The 15,035-nt window shown below is 42.4% G+C and overlaps 1 protein-coding gene across 2 annotated transcripts in view; it reads left to right on the top strand.

Moving 5' to 3' along the window:
- zgc:174356 (uncharacterized protein LOC100137120 homolog) overlaps positions 1–15,035 on the top strand; it is a 42,305-nt gene that overhangs the window by 18,559 nt on the left and 8,711 nt on the right. The window contains exon 8 of one of the 2 annotated variants that reach the window (XM_024419962.2): positions 2,601–2,841. The exons of the other annotated variant lie outside the window; for it this stretch is intronic. Within the exon in view, the coding sequence (XP_024275730.1) occupies positions 2,601–2,643 (43 nt within the window). The 3' untranslated portion in view covers positions 2,644–2,841. Of the gene's footprint in view, positions 1–2,600; positions 2,842–15,035 lie in introns of those variants that run through there. 2 annotated transcript variants of the gene reach the window in all.

Raw genomic sequence — 15,035 nt, 5'->3', positions numbered from 1 at the left:
TTTGTCACATGCGCAGAATACAAGTGTAGACTTTACAGTGAAAGGCTTACTTTACAAGCCCTTAACCAACAGTGCAGTTCAAGAAGAGTTAAGAAAATGTTTACCAAGTTGACAAAAATAAAAAGTAATAATAAAAAGTAACACAATAAGAATAACAGTAATCGGCAAAACGGCCATTAACAGATCAATTGGCAATCGGATACTTTTTCCACTTCATAAATTAACTTGACTTCTTTTCATTTAAAAGTTTCAATTCTCTAGTCAAAAAAGTCCTTATAGCCTTCTCCCCCTAGAGTGAATGAAATGATGCATCTTCTAGTGATCTATTGACAGGGCTTATACAAATGGAGCGATGACAGGGAAACTCTGCTGGTCTGTCAATCTGCTGCCTGTCCCGCCTCTCGGTACCTGTGTTATTTTTGTGCACTGTGGTTGGCTGCAGTCAAATTTATTTTCAGAGAGAAGAGAAAGCATGATGCTTCTTTGTCTCCTGTGAGTGAATTTATACGTCCCTTGTAATGTAAGTGGTAACGATGAGTTGAAATCCACTTAATTCTCGTTTTGTGGCACATTAATTTATTTTGCGTGTTTAATTTAGCAAGCCAAGGAGTTGGGCCGCATAGGCTATTGACTGTGTTTACTGTGCTTTGATTGTGTTGACTAGATTATAAAAGGTGCCGAACTGAATAAAGTCAAACTCCTATATCCCTTTGCTATTCATAAATCAAACAACGTAGTTATAAGTCCATGGTATCGCGTTGGGACAAGTAAACTAAAGATCTTGTGTGTATTTTCTTAGGATTCAAGCTCATGTCGAGATTTTCCAGTGACCACTAAAGTGAAGTCAGTGTAGCCTAGTGATGGGTTGTTTGTGAACGAACAGCTATTTTTGAATGTCTCTTTTAGGTGAATGTCAGGAACCGAATTGCATAGGTGTGAGGACCATTAGTTTGGCTCCCTAATTTGCATAATGGTAGGCTATTACTGTTTTTCGGTGATTATCTGCAGATAAATTATGAAAACATTCAAGGAAGATGTTGAATCCTCACTGAAGGAACAGTAGGTATTGGAGAGAGCCTCATTCTGGACCAAAATATGATATAAAATTGACGGTTATAAAAGCTAATGATAATTATATGGTATTATTAAAGATATTAATATAGGCCTACTGATTTGAATGAAGTGCTGACTATGGAGTTGCCAACTGTTGCTTTCTGTGTAGCAAAGCCCATGTTTAACAACTGCTTCTTTCTTCATTCATACCTGTAGGTCTATTCATGAAAGCATGACTTTGTATAAAAGTGTGGGTGCACACTATGGTGGGAGTCTGGGGGTCACCCCCTGAACCAGTTTCCTGCAATTCTATATTGCTTTGTAAACACGGAATGTATGTTTACTTGATAGAATACAGCCTCATTTCTTAGGTTTTTGCCTCAATAAATGTAATTAGAAGATTTTTGGGGGGCTATTCCCACCCACAATAACTGACAACCATACCAACTCTGTGACTGACAAACATCCTGCCCCCTCCCCTGACAATCCCAATCACAGTGATTGATTGACAGGTCAAACTGATTGACAGGTCAAAGAGAGAGTTCACCCAAATAAAAAAAAATGACACATTGGTTCGCTTACCCTTAGTGTCCACAGCCACAGAGCCAATAAAATACAGAATTTGAAAAACAAACATCATTGAGGCAATTCATAACTTGCAATAAAATGGTAGATATGAATATCTTGAATATCAATAGAAGACAGGTTTATTGTTAAAAAGGGTTATCTTACTTAGAAAATAGTCCTGATCATGCAGTATAGATGTAGGCAATATCCCAAACAACTAACAACACACTGAATTCATGCATTTTCAGTCATTTAAATGTTTGTCTTTCTACACAATACCACAATTCATTTTACCAAACTGGGAGATTAAGTTGTTCAAGTATTAAATAATTTTGCTGTGTATTTCAGATGGAATCATGGCATTATAATGTATCAGAGGCCACCAAAATGGGGCTGTATACCTTGTGCAGTGTGCATGCATGGGTGGGTGACTAGCTGGAGACCACATTTTGAGAGACGTGCTGACAAAAGCAGGTTGTAATTTCCTTTGGATTTGCAATACAAATACAGAAATGTTCTTTGTTGAAATCAACGTGTTTCATAATCAAAATATTGAATCCCATGGAGAGAGGTTAATTTCTAACAAGACACAATACACCATTTATAGACAATGGATACAATGAAGCAGCTTGGACTGTAGTATTCTTCCAAGATTTTGTGTTAGTGAGAGAGAGGGAAAGAAACAGTGAGCGAGGGAGGGAGCAAAATAAAGAGTGCACATGTCTTCCTAGTTTTGACCCCTTGGAATACTGATGAGAAAGAGGAGGACGATGAAAGGGAATCAGTGAAGACGATGACAAATTCAGTGGAGAAGAATGAGAGACCATACAGTCTGTCTGGTATTGGGTGCACGTAACAACATGCACTGATATGAGAGCGAGAGAGAGAGACAGACCGAGAGACAGACAGAGGGGGAGAGAGATTTAATCCAACCATCAAAGACTGTCTTCTATTGACTCTGAATGTATTTTTGATTTCAGATGGAACCAAATTAGATATTGTAATTCTGAACCAGCTTTTTGAGACCTGTTTTGGTGTCTACCGTGATCAGACGAGGTTGGTATTGTTGTGAAAATAAACGGGAGGGATGGAGTTGGTATGAAATGTGTGTTTTTACCACTCAGAAAAAGACTGAACCAACCCGCAGTATACGGTGCATTCATAAAGTATTCAGACCCCTTGGCTTTTTCCACATTTTGTTACGTTACAGCCTTATTCTCAAATGGATGAAATTGTCCCCCCCTCCATCAATGTATACACAATACCCCATAAGGTTTTTAAGACATTTTTGGAAATGTATTTAAAAAATAAAAATGTTTAATCACATTTGCATAAGTATTCAGACCCTTTACTCATTACTTTGTTGAAGCACCTTTGGCAATGATTACAGCCTCAGGTCTTCTTGGGTATGACTCTACAAGCTTGGTACACCTGTATTTGGAGAGTTTCTCACATTCTTCTCTGCAGATCCTCTCAAGCTCTCCGGTTAGATGGGGAGCATCGCTGCACAGCTATTTTCAGGTCTCTCCAGAGATATTAGATTGGGTTCAAGTCCGGGCTCTAGCTGGGCCACTCAAGGACATTCCGAGACTCGTCCCGAAGCCTCTCCTGCGTTGTCTTGGCTGTGTGCTTAGGGTCGTTGTCCTGTTGAAAGGTGAATCTTCACCCTAACTGAGGTCCTTAGCGCTCTGGAGCAGGTTTTCATCAAGGATTTCTCTGTACTTTGCTCTGATCATCTTTGCCTCGATCCTGATTAGTCTCCCAGTCTCTGCCGCTAAAAAACATCCCTACAGCATGGTGCTGCCACCACTATGCTTCTCTGTAGGGATGGTGCCAGGTTTCTTCCAAACGTGACACTTGGCATTCAGGCCAAAGTGTTCAATCTTGGTTTCATCATACCAGAGTACTTTGTTGCAAGATGGCGCCGATAGAGATGGCAGCTTCGCTTCAAGTCCTTAGGGAACTGTGGAGTATTTAATTTGATATGTATTATTTATTACACTGTTAGCCCAGAAAACTTGAAGTGTTATTATATACAACTGAGAGGAACTATTGGATATCAGAGAGACGTGAACTTACCAGCGCAGATCATTTGTCTGTATCTTCCACGGCATTTGAATTGATTCCAGAGGCCGACCCAAAACAACGCCGCCGGAGGAGATTGTCCCAGAGCGGTCTTCTATTTAGGCTTCGGGATGCGCACACACCACCTACCACTCCCAAGTATATTACTCACTAATGTCCAGTCCCTAGTTAACAAAGTCGACAAAATCTGAGTAAGAGTTGCTTTCCAAAGAGATTTCCGGGATTGTAACATACATGCTGTCGGAGTCCATACAGCCAAGTAATTTTAGTGCATCGCACCGACAGAAATGTACATCTCTCCGGTAAGGGGGAAGTGTAAGTTTCATGATTAACTACTCATGGTGTAATTGTAACAACATACAGGAACCCAAGTCCTTTTGTTCACCTGACCTAGAATTTCTCACAATCAAATGCCAACTGTATTATCTCCAACGAGAACTGTCCTCGGTTATTGTCACGGCCGTGTTTATCCCCCCGCAAACGGATACCAAGATGTCCATCAAGGAACTTCACTGGACTTTATGCAAACTGAAAGCCATATATATTGAGGCTGCATTTATTGTAGCTTGGGATTTTAACAACGCTAATTTGAGAACAAGGCTACCTAAATGCTATCAGCATATCGATTGTTGTTCACAAGCAAGTAACACACTCGACTATTGCTACTCTAACTTCCGCAATGCATACAGGCCCTCCCAGCCCTCCTTTTGGCAAATCTGAAAAATACTCCATCTTGTTGCTCCCCTCCTATAGGCAGAAACTAAAACAGGAAGCGCCCGTACTTAGGTCTATCCAATGCTGGTCTGACCAATCGGATTCCTCACTTCAAGATTGCTTCGATCACGTGGACTGGGATATGTTCCGTGTAGCCTCCGATAATAACATTACGTATACGCTGACTCGGTGAGCGAGTTTATAAGGAAGTGTATAGGAGATGTTGTACCCACTATAAGGATGGGTATCGTTAAGATTTTAACGCTATTACTACTCTTACCAATACTACTTATCGATCCGGTACTTTAACGGTTTTCTTATTGGTTTGTTTTCCGTAATTTTTTACAAAAAAAACTAAACATTAAGAACAGAATTAACATTGCTTTTTTTCTGAAATGTAAAATAATTATTTACAGCTAAAGAAACAGGAATGTTTTGAATAAATCACTATTATAGACTCTAATGTTGTGATGTGTAACGGCAGATTTCCTCCTCTTCATCTGAAGAGGTGTAGCAGGGATCAGACCAAAACGCAGCGTGGTAAGTGTCCATATCGTTTATTATAAAACATAAACTGAACACTAAGAAATACAAAACAATAAATGTGAACATGAACGAAAACCAAACCGAAACAGTCCCGTGTGGTCACAGACACGGAAACAAACACCCACAAACCAATAGTGAAACCTAGGCTACCTAAGTATGATTCTCAATCAGAGACAACTAACGACACCTGCCTCTGAGAACCATACTAGGCCGAAACAGAAACCTAAACATAGACTGCCCACCCCAACTCATGCCCTGACTATACTAAATAAAGACAAAACAAAGGAAATGAAAGGTCAGAACGTGACATGATGATGGAAATGTAAAACAAATTAAATGAACAATATTTTCCTGCGAAAGAAAATAGTGGTATAGAGCAACACGGGTGGAGTTTGAAGGTAGGCTGCAAAAGGACTAGCAGTTCTTCTGGAGAAAGATCAGCATATTTGCCTTCTCTGGCAGAAGTCGGGACCTCTCCTGGCTTATTGTGTTCCCTGCAATCGAAAATACCTTCTCGCTAGGCGTGGAGGAGGCTTGAGCACAGAGGTAGCTTGTTGTGCTGTTTGTCAGGAGGGGCAGAGTAGCTCTCTTCTCCCACCACCACATCACAGGATCTTCAGCCATGGGGATGGGAGGCAGGCCTTTGTAGAGCTCAACCTCTAGGTCAACACGCTCGGTGAGGGACGAGGTGTCCTGTTGGATCGTCAACCTCAACTCCGTCCTCCTCTGAGAACAGCTCCTCTAAGGCACTCCTTGTTTTGTACAATGGAGGGACTGTCTCCTCCATACCCCCTTCTCCTTCAGACTCTTCCTCCTGTTGCTGGTGCTCTGTGTCTGTCTGTTCCAGCTCCTCTGACAGCCCTGGTGTTGCTTCTGTCACATTGGCCTCAACAGTTGCCTTCCTCAGCCTGTCCCAGGTGGTGTCACTCACCGGCCTCCCTTTAAATCTGGGGTCCATTGCTGTGGCCTCATGCAGGAAGGCTTGAATGTCCTCATCCTGATAGTGCCCAGAGAGGTCTCCCACACCTTCTCTTGGATGGTTGCCACAAACGCTGTATCTTCATGCTTCACAGTGAAGTTCTCTTCCAGTTTTTGGAGGATGGGTATGATCTGACCACAGGTGGCATTCTTTTCACATGACACACACAGTGTGGATGTATAGAGGATTCTCATGAGCTGGACAAACTCCTCAGCCTTATGGAAGTCCTCGTCCTTCAGACGGTCCAGGTTGTCCTTGGCCATTGCTTTTCACGGTCGTGGGTTCAAGGCTGCTGGTTGGATCGCTGAATACTGCTCCATGAATCTCTCTCTCATTAGATAGAGTTCCATCTGGTCTTGACATCAAGGATGAGTGAGTGTTGCGAAATGCCTGAAACGACAACAAAAAATAACATACAGTACATTTAATTACCACACACTTGAATGTTGAATGAAATTGTTAAATGTGGGAATTTCAGAATAATAATTTAATAGATTGAACTGGCTTCTTACCAAGGAGCTGCCGCATTTCCTTCAAGACCACTGCTCTGATTTAACAATGGAATTCATTTTGTAGATTTTCTGCTCTGCCAGATTACATGTGTGCGCAAAGCATCCTATTTTTAGGATGTGTAACCTCTTGATGGCAACATCTATATTGCCAGCATTATTAACAGTAACAGCTACAATCTTGCTCGGCTCTATCTATAACTCTTCCAGAATGTCTGAGATCTCCTCTGCCACTACTTCGCCAGTTTGCGATTTGTACTCTGCCTTGGTGTGGAGGACTTTCTGTTTTAAACTGTCCTGGCTTGTGTAGTGCACTGTAACAGTGAGAGAGTGGTCCTGACAGAGACTGGTGTAGAATGTGATGGCCAGCTTTGGCAGGTCCTTCAGCTCAGTGATCATATTGGCTTTTTCTACACCATACCAGGTAGGAATGAATGTGTCGCTGATGTAACTCCTGGAGGGAGGGGTATATTTGGCGTTGAGTGCCTTGTCATCTCTCTACAGTTAATTCAACAAGTTTTTTTTTTTAATTTTTTTTTTTTTTTAATCATTATTGATTTATTGTGTTGTTGTGGAGTGATGGGACTAACATACAACCCTTTTATACTACTATAACCTAAAAATGAATACAACTCAATATTACTGACTGACTGTTACCTAAAGGCCTTGGACTCCACTGTGTCAAAGGGGTCTAGGCCTTTCACTATGAACTTGGTCACGGTTAGGTGGCACTCATTCACCCTCTCCTCAGTCATCCTCACACTAGCTGCCAGCGTGAAGGGGCTTTGGGCTTGTCTTTGGCTTGGACCAGCGGTATTAGAGGGAGGAGTGGGTTGGTTCATTGTAGCTGGAACTTTAACAAAAAAGTAGCAAAATCTTTAAATGGGTGATAATTTAGCTATGGGTGCGTACCTAAATTAAATCAGCTGGCTAATGGTTACTTTTGATCATGACCCCATGTTTCTCATAATTGAGTTAACTCCGTGTGTGGGCTCCAGGCTGCTAGCATATATACCGAAAGTAGATCGGGCAACGAGGGATGAACTACGAGCTAGGCAGTCGAAAACTGCATTTCTCTGCCTGTACATGATGCACTTTCCATAGATGTTTGGACAGATTGATTGTGTTTCCGCCCTTACAAGCAAAAATCTTGTTGCACTTGTGGCCTTTTGAACGTTTAGTTCTCTCCGCCATCTTCGCTAATTAAGGTGTGTGTGTGATGTGTGCGAGACACACACAGGCTCTGCACGAGAGGAGTCTCTCTTCTGGATTGGGAATAGCGAAAATGCTTCATAGACGAATGTCTTCATCTTATTGCAAATTAGAAACGGTTGGTGAGATAAAATGTGCAAGATAACGTTCATGCAGCAATAATAAATAGGAAAGTTATTTTCTTAATTTCTCCAGTAGCGAAAGCAGAACAGATCACATCGGAGCTTATCGTTACTACAGTCTTTCATAATTTAGCCCTGGGGACTGTTTAATACCTGTGACTATCAAAACCTTCCCTAACTAGAAACGGTGGATTGATGGTAGCATTCGCACAAAGATGAAAGCATGTACCACCACATTCAATCATGGCAAGGCGACTGGAAATATGACTAAATACAAACAGTGTAGTTATTCCCTCCGTAAGGCAATCAAACAAGCAAAGTGTCAGTATAGAGACAAAGTGGAGTCGCAATTCAACGGCTCAAACACGAGACTATTGTGGCAGGGTCTACATACAATCACGGATTACAGAAAGAAAACCAGCCCCGTTGTGTACATAGACGTCTTGCTTCCAGACAAATTAAACAACGCTTTGAGGAATATACACTGCCACCGAGGCGGCCCGCTACCGAACACTGTGGGCTCTCCTTCTCTGTGGCCAACATGAGTAAAACATTTGAACCCTCACAAGGCTGTCGGCCGGGACGGCGTCCCTAGCCGCTTCCTCAGAGCATGCGCAGACCAGCTGGCTGGTGTGTTTACAGACATATTCAATCAATCCCAATCTGCTGTCCCCACATGCTTCAATATGGCCACCATTGTTCCTGTTCCCAAGAAAGCTAAGGTAACAGAACTAAATGACTACCCGTAGCACTCACTTCTGTCATCATGAAGTGCTTTGAGAGACTAGTCAAGGATCATATCACCTCCACCCTACCTGTCACACTAGACCCACTTCAATTTGCTTACCGCCCCAATAGGTCCACAGACGATGCAATCGCCATCACACTGCCAAATCCCATCTGGACAAGAGGAATACCTCTGTAAGAATGCTGTTCATTGACTACAGCTCAGCATTCAACACCATAGTATCCTCCAAATGTATCATTAAGCTTGAGACCCTGGGTCTTGACCCTGCCCTGTGCAACTGGGTCCTGGACTTCCTGATGGGCCGCCCCAGGTGGTGAAGGTAGGAAACAACATCTCCACCGAGCTGATACTCAACACTGGGGCCCCACAAGGGTGTGTTCTCAGCCCCCTCCTGTACTCCTTGTTCACCCATGACTCCATGGCCATGCACGCCTCCAACTCAAACATCAAGTTCGCAGACGATACAACAGTGGTAGGCATGATTACCAACAACGACGAGACAGCCTACAGGGAGGAGGTTGTGACGGCCCTGAATTTTTCTTAACCGTCTGTGCTTCTCCTTCCAATAGGGCGCTTCCCCTTTAATTCCCAATTAAATAGCCAGCATCAGCTGCGCAAAAGTGGGCTTGTGATGGAGACGTGAAGGAGGATGTGTTCAACCCTCAGTTCCGAAGCTTCTCTATTCCGTTTGTTTTGTTGCCTTTAAAAGTGTGTTTTGTAGCCTAAGAGAGTTTACCCAGGATCGGCTCCACTCTCTGTGTCCGTGAACTACACCTCTCCGTTGTTCTTCGTGGCCTTTCTCCGCTGGAGATCTGTTGGCGGATTGGATTGTCTGACTGACCGACTGACTACAACCTTTTTGTATACGGTATTTCATTTGTTTTGGTGTGATGTATTATACCATGATGATTTATGTAGTTAGTTGTAGTTGAGGACTTAAGAGTTGAAACGCTTGATGGTTGTGTGGTAAAATAATTGTTATTTGATTGTATGATTTGATACTGGGTTTACGCTACACTTGTATGAACGGACAAACATTGTGTGACTAAGATCACTTGAGTTCCCTGAACTTCTTTACCGGGCTGGACTCTTATTAGGCCTGAGGTACAGGACATTTCTGGAGGAACCAGAGCTCATTGTTTGTTATATTGTTATGTGTATGTGTTCATTTATGTTTGTAATACAACCCACGCAAAAGAATACAGTTGTTTTTGAATTTTTTTCCAATGTTTTAAGGGTTTATAAAAGTGTATTTCCATCCTGACTTTTACATGAGTCCTTTGTATTGGTGTAGACTTGACGGACCAGATGGGACTCATTCCCTCCCAAACCAAAAGGAGAAACCAATGTTTTCTCTGGTAGGCACAAACTACCAGGCACCCCTATAAATAATAACCTCAAGTCAAAACCGTTACAGGGTGAGGGCCCTCGGCGTGCGGTGTCAGGAAAATAACCTCTCACTGAATGTCAGCAAACCAAAAGAGATGATTGTGGACTTCAGGAAACAGTAGAGGGAGCACCCCCCTATCCACATAGATGGGACAGCAGTGGAGAAAGTGGAAAGTTTTAAGTTCCTCAGTGTACATATCACTGACAAACTGAAATCGTCCACGGTCAGACAGTGTAGTGAAGAAGGCACAACAGTGCCTTCAACAGCGCAACAACAACAGCATCCTGTTGGGATGTTTCACCGCCTGGTATGGCAACTGCACCGCCCACAACCGCAAGGCTCTCCAGAGGGTGGTGCGGTCTGCACAACGCATCACCGGGGGCAAACTACCTGCCCTCCAGGACACCTACAACACCCAATGTCACAGGAAGGCAAAAATATCAATAACCACCCGAACCACTGCCTGTTCACCCCGCTTCCATACAGAAGGTGAGGTCAGTACAGGTGCATCAAAGCTGAGACAGAGAGAGAGAGATTGTTAAACAGCCACCACTAGCACTGCGAGGCGGCTGCCTACCTACAGACTTGATATCATTGGCCACTTTTTAATAAATGGAACATTAGTCACTTTAATATTGCCACTTTAAGAATGTTTACATATCTCGCATTACTCATCTCATATGTATATAATATCATTCACTATCTATTCTTTACTATCTATTGCATCTTAGCCGCTCTGTCACTGCTCATCCATATATTTTATACTTCTATATTCTTGTCCCATTCCTTTACTGGATTGTGTGGGTTTTGTTGTGGAATTTGTTAGATATTATGTTTTGTTGTGGAATTGTTAGATATTACCTGTTAGATACTGCTGCATAGTCGCATCTAGAAGCATAAGCATTTCGCTACACTCGTAATGACATCTGCTAACCATGTGTATATGACCAATAAGATATGATTTGGGATTTGTTTTTCATGGTCAGAGTCCTTTAGGTGCCTTTTGGAAAACTCCAAGCGGGCTGTCATGTACCTTTTTTTTACTGAGGAGTGGCTTCAGTCTGACCACTACCATAAAGGCCTGATTGGTGGAGTGCTGCAGAGATGGTTGTGCTTCTGGAAGGTTCTCCCATCTCCACAGAGGAACTCTGAAGCTCTGTCAGATTGACCATCGAGGTGCCAGCTATAGAAAGAGTCTTGGTGGTTCCAAACTTCTTCCATTTAAGAATGATGGAGGCCACTGTGTTCTTAGGGACCATCATTGCTGCATACATTTTTTTGGTAACCTTCCCCAGATCTGTGCCTCGACACAATTCTGTTTCAGTGCTCTACGGACAATTATTTCGACCTTATGGCTTGGTTCTTGCTCTGACATGCACTGTCAACTGTGGGACCTTAAGTAGATAGGTATGCGCCTTTCCAAATCATGTCCAATCAAATGAATTTACCCCAGGTGGACTCTAGTTGTAGAAACATCTCAAGGATGATCAATGGAAACAGGATGCATCTGAGCTCAATTTCGAGTCTCATAGCAAAGGGTCTGAATAATTATGTAAAGTTTTATGTTTTAATACATTTATGTTTAATACAACCTCTTTTCACTTTGTCATTATGGGGTATTGTGTGTAGATTGATGGAAAAAATGTTTAATCAATTTTAGAATAAGGCTGTAACGTAACAAAATGTGAAAAAGGGGAAGGGGTCTGGATACTTCCCGAATGCACTGTACATACATTCCCCACAATAAATCAAAATGGATGAGGTTAAGACAGCCTCCCATGTTGTACAGCCTGGAAATCAAACTCTGTTTATTGGTTGAGCAGGTTGGGAAATTGAATGCAAATGTGGTATATTCCACTAGAGATTTACATTTATCATAAAGTAGTGAGCTTAGATTATAATTAATGACTGTGGAAATGGTACAGAATGCCGTATAATACATGACAAAATATATTATATTCCAATGATATTTTTCACAAACAATCAAAGGGAAATTGCAGAAAACGGAACTGAGGTGATGACAGACAGAAGTCCAAATGTGTCCAAACTGATGAAAAACATTTGCAAAAGACTGATAATTTGAAGGATTTTTTGTCATCTGTTAGGATGGTCGTAGTACCGTCTGGTGAAGGCAGATATGAAACAGATTACTGTCTTTTTGTGGTGTCTGTCTGTCTGTTGATGCGTGGGAACAGTCTGTTACTCCTACTGTTGCTGAATGGAGATTTGTTGAAGCGACTGCATTGATTACGACAGTGGATTGATCCAGTTTGTTAAAGACACACAAACCAGAAACACACTTGCCAGAAAGATGCTGCTACTGCTCAGATTCAAGGCAAAGTAAGCATGTCTGTTGATTTAATTATTTATTTAGGTATACATTTACCTTCCTTATGTTCCACTCAATGGCTAAACTGTCTGACTGGTACAATGGTAATAACTGGTGGCTGTAAGACCAGGGTTGTTTCCATAGCTGTCTCTCTCTCTTTCTCTGTCTCTATTTCGCTCTCCCTTTTTTCCCCTCCCTTTCTCTTTCTATATTTATTAATTCCCTGGATTTTTCTGTGCTAGACATGGACAAAGCAGAGGCAGACTGACACCCTACTGTAGGTAGATGAGTGACAGTCCACTCTGAATGGGCAAATTGTGCAGGAGCTGAAGATACTATTAATGACTTTAACCACGTTTCCATCCACAGTTTTTAGACGAGTAAAGTCATCTAATTAAAATAAATCACGACAGCTATGATACAATTTTATAAATACTGACAGAATTTGTTCGTTCGACATGGTCAGATCTTTTTGTCGGTAAAATTAATTATGCGATAAATGTGGGTGGAAATGCCTTTATGCATAAATGTTGATATAATAACCATCTCGAAGTAAACTTGGAGTCACGCGATACGACTCGGGAAACCATGTAGTTTATTAGGCCACTTCACAGGGTGGTGAAAGTGCAAAGTGATATTGATGCTCCTTTCCTATAAATATTTTTTTTTATGTTATTTTTTATTTCACCTTTATTTAACCAGGTAGGCTAGTTGAGAACAAGTTCTCATTTACAACTGCGACCTGGCCAAGATGAAGCATAGCAGTGTGAACAGACAACAACACAGAGTTACACGTGAAGTAAACAATAAACAAGTCAATAACACAGTAGAAAAAAATAGTCTATATACATTGTGTGCAAAAGGCATGAGGAGGTAGGCAAATAATTACAATTTTGCAGATTAACACTGGAGTGATAAATGATCAGATGATCATGTGCAGGTAGAGATACTGGTGTGCAAAAGAGCAGAAAAGTAAATACATAAAAACAGTATGGGGATGAGGTAGGTAAATTGGGTGGGCTATTTACCGATGGACTATGTACAGCTGCAGCAATCGGTTAGCTGCTCAGATAGCAGATGTTTTAAAGTTGGTGAGGGAGATAAAAGTCTCCAACTTCAGCAATTTTTGCAATTCGTTCCAGTCACAGGCAGCAGAGAACTGGAAGGAAAGGCGGCCAAATGAGGTGTTTGCTTTAGGGATGATCAGTGAGATACACCTGCTGGAGCGCGTGCTACGGGTGGGTGTTGCCATCGTGACCAGTGAACTGAGATAAGGCAGAGCTTTACCTAGCATGGACTTGTAGATGACCTGGAGCCAGTGGGTCTGGCGACGAATATGTAGCGAGGGCCAGCTGACTAGAGCATACAGGTCGCAGTGGTGGGTGGTATAAGGTGCTGTAGTAACAAAACGGATGGCAGCACTGTGATAAACTGCATCCAGTTTGCTGAGTAGAGTATTGGAAGCTATTTTGTAGATGACATCGCCGAACTCGAGGATCAGTAGGATAGTCAGTTTTACGAGGGTAAGTTTGGCGGCGTGAGTGAAGGAGGCTTTGTTGCGGAATAGAAAGCCGACTCTAGATTTGATTTTAGATTGGAGATGTTTGATATGAGTATGGAAGGAGAGTTTACAGTCTAGCCAGACACCTAGGTACTTATAGATGTCCACATATTCTAGGTCGGAACCATCCAGAGTGGTGATGCTAGTCGGACGTGCGGGTGCAGGCAGCGAATGGTTGAAAAGCATGCATTTGGTTTTACTAGCATTTAAGAGCAGTTGGAGGCCACGGAAGGAGTGTTGTAATGGCATTGAAGCTCGTTTGGAGGTTAGATAGCACAGTGTTCAAGGAAGGGCCAGAAGTATACAGAATGGTGTTGTCTGCGTAGAGGTGGATCAGGGAATCGCCCGCAGCAAGAGCAACATCATTGATATATACAGAGAAAAGAGTCTGCCCGAGAATTGAACCCTGTGGCACCCCCATAGAGACTGCCAGAGGACCGGACAACATGCCCTCCGATTTGACACACTGAACTCTGTCTGCAAAGTAGTTGGTGAACCAGGCAAGGCAGTCATTAGGAAAAACCGAGGCTACTAAGTCTGCCGATAAGAATATGGTGATTGAGTCGAAGCCTTGGCCAGGTCGATGAAGACGGGTGCACAGTACTGTCTTTTATCGATGGGGGTTATGATATTGTTTAGTACCTTGAGCGTGGCTGAGGTGCACCCGTGACCGGCTCGGAAACCAGATTGCACAGCGGAGAATGTACGGTGGGATTCGAGATGGTCAGTGATCTGTTTGTTGACTTGACTTTCGAAGACCTTAGATAGGCAGGGCAGGATGGATATATGTCTGTAACAGTTTGGGTCCAGGGTATGGAGGGTCTTATTCTGGTGACATGATGATTGATTCTAGGCTGACATTTTAAAAATGTTCCTGCTCTTATCCATAATAATCTCAACATGTAGACCAGTGCTTGATTTGGGCAGGAGATCACTGGAACTTGAGTACCGGCACCTCAAATCTTCTACTGCTTGAGCTCATGTTTCTCTTATAGAATATTAGCTCAAAGGTATTGTGGAGCTCCTGCACCTTAATATAAATACTACCGGCACCCAAAATGAGTACCGGAACCTATATCAGTCCAAGTCGAGCACTGATGTAGGATAGTGAAAATTCAGTTTGTCTGAGGATGACAGAGAATGTTTGTAGGGGTCTCTGACCCTACTATGATATGCCATCTAACTTCATTATCATATGAATGCTAGAGGCCCATAATCGT

This window comes from Oncorhynchus tshawytscha, linkage group LG11 (assembly GCF_018296145.1).
Source record: "Oncorhynchus tshawytscha isolate Ot180627B linkage group LG11, Otsh_v2.0, whole genome shotgun sequence".
Classification (NCBI taxonomy): domain Eukaryota; kingdom Metazoa; phylum Chordata; class Actinopteri; order Salmoniformes; family Salmonidae; genus Oncorhynchus; species Oncorhynchus tshawytscha.
Note: the sequence above shows the minus strand (reverse complement) of the source record. Positions and strands in the feature narration are given on the sequence as shown.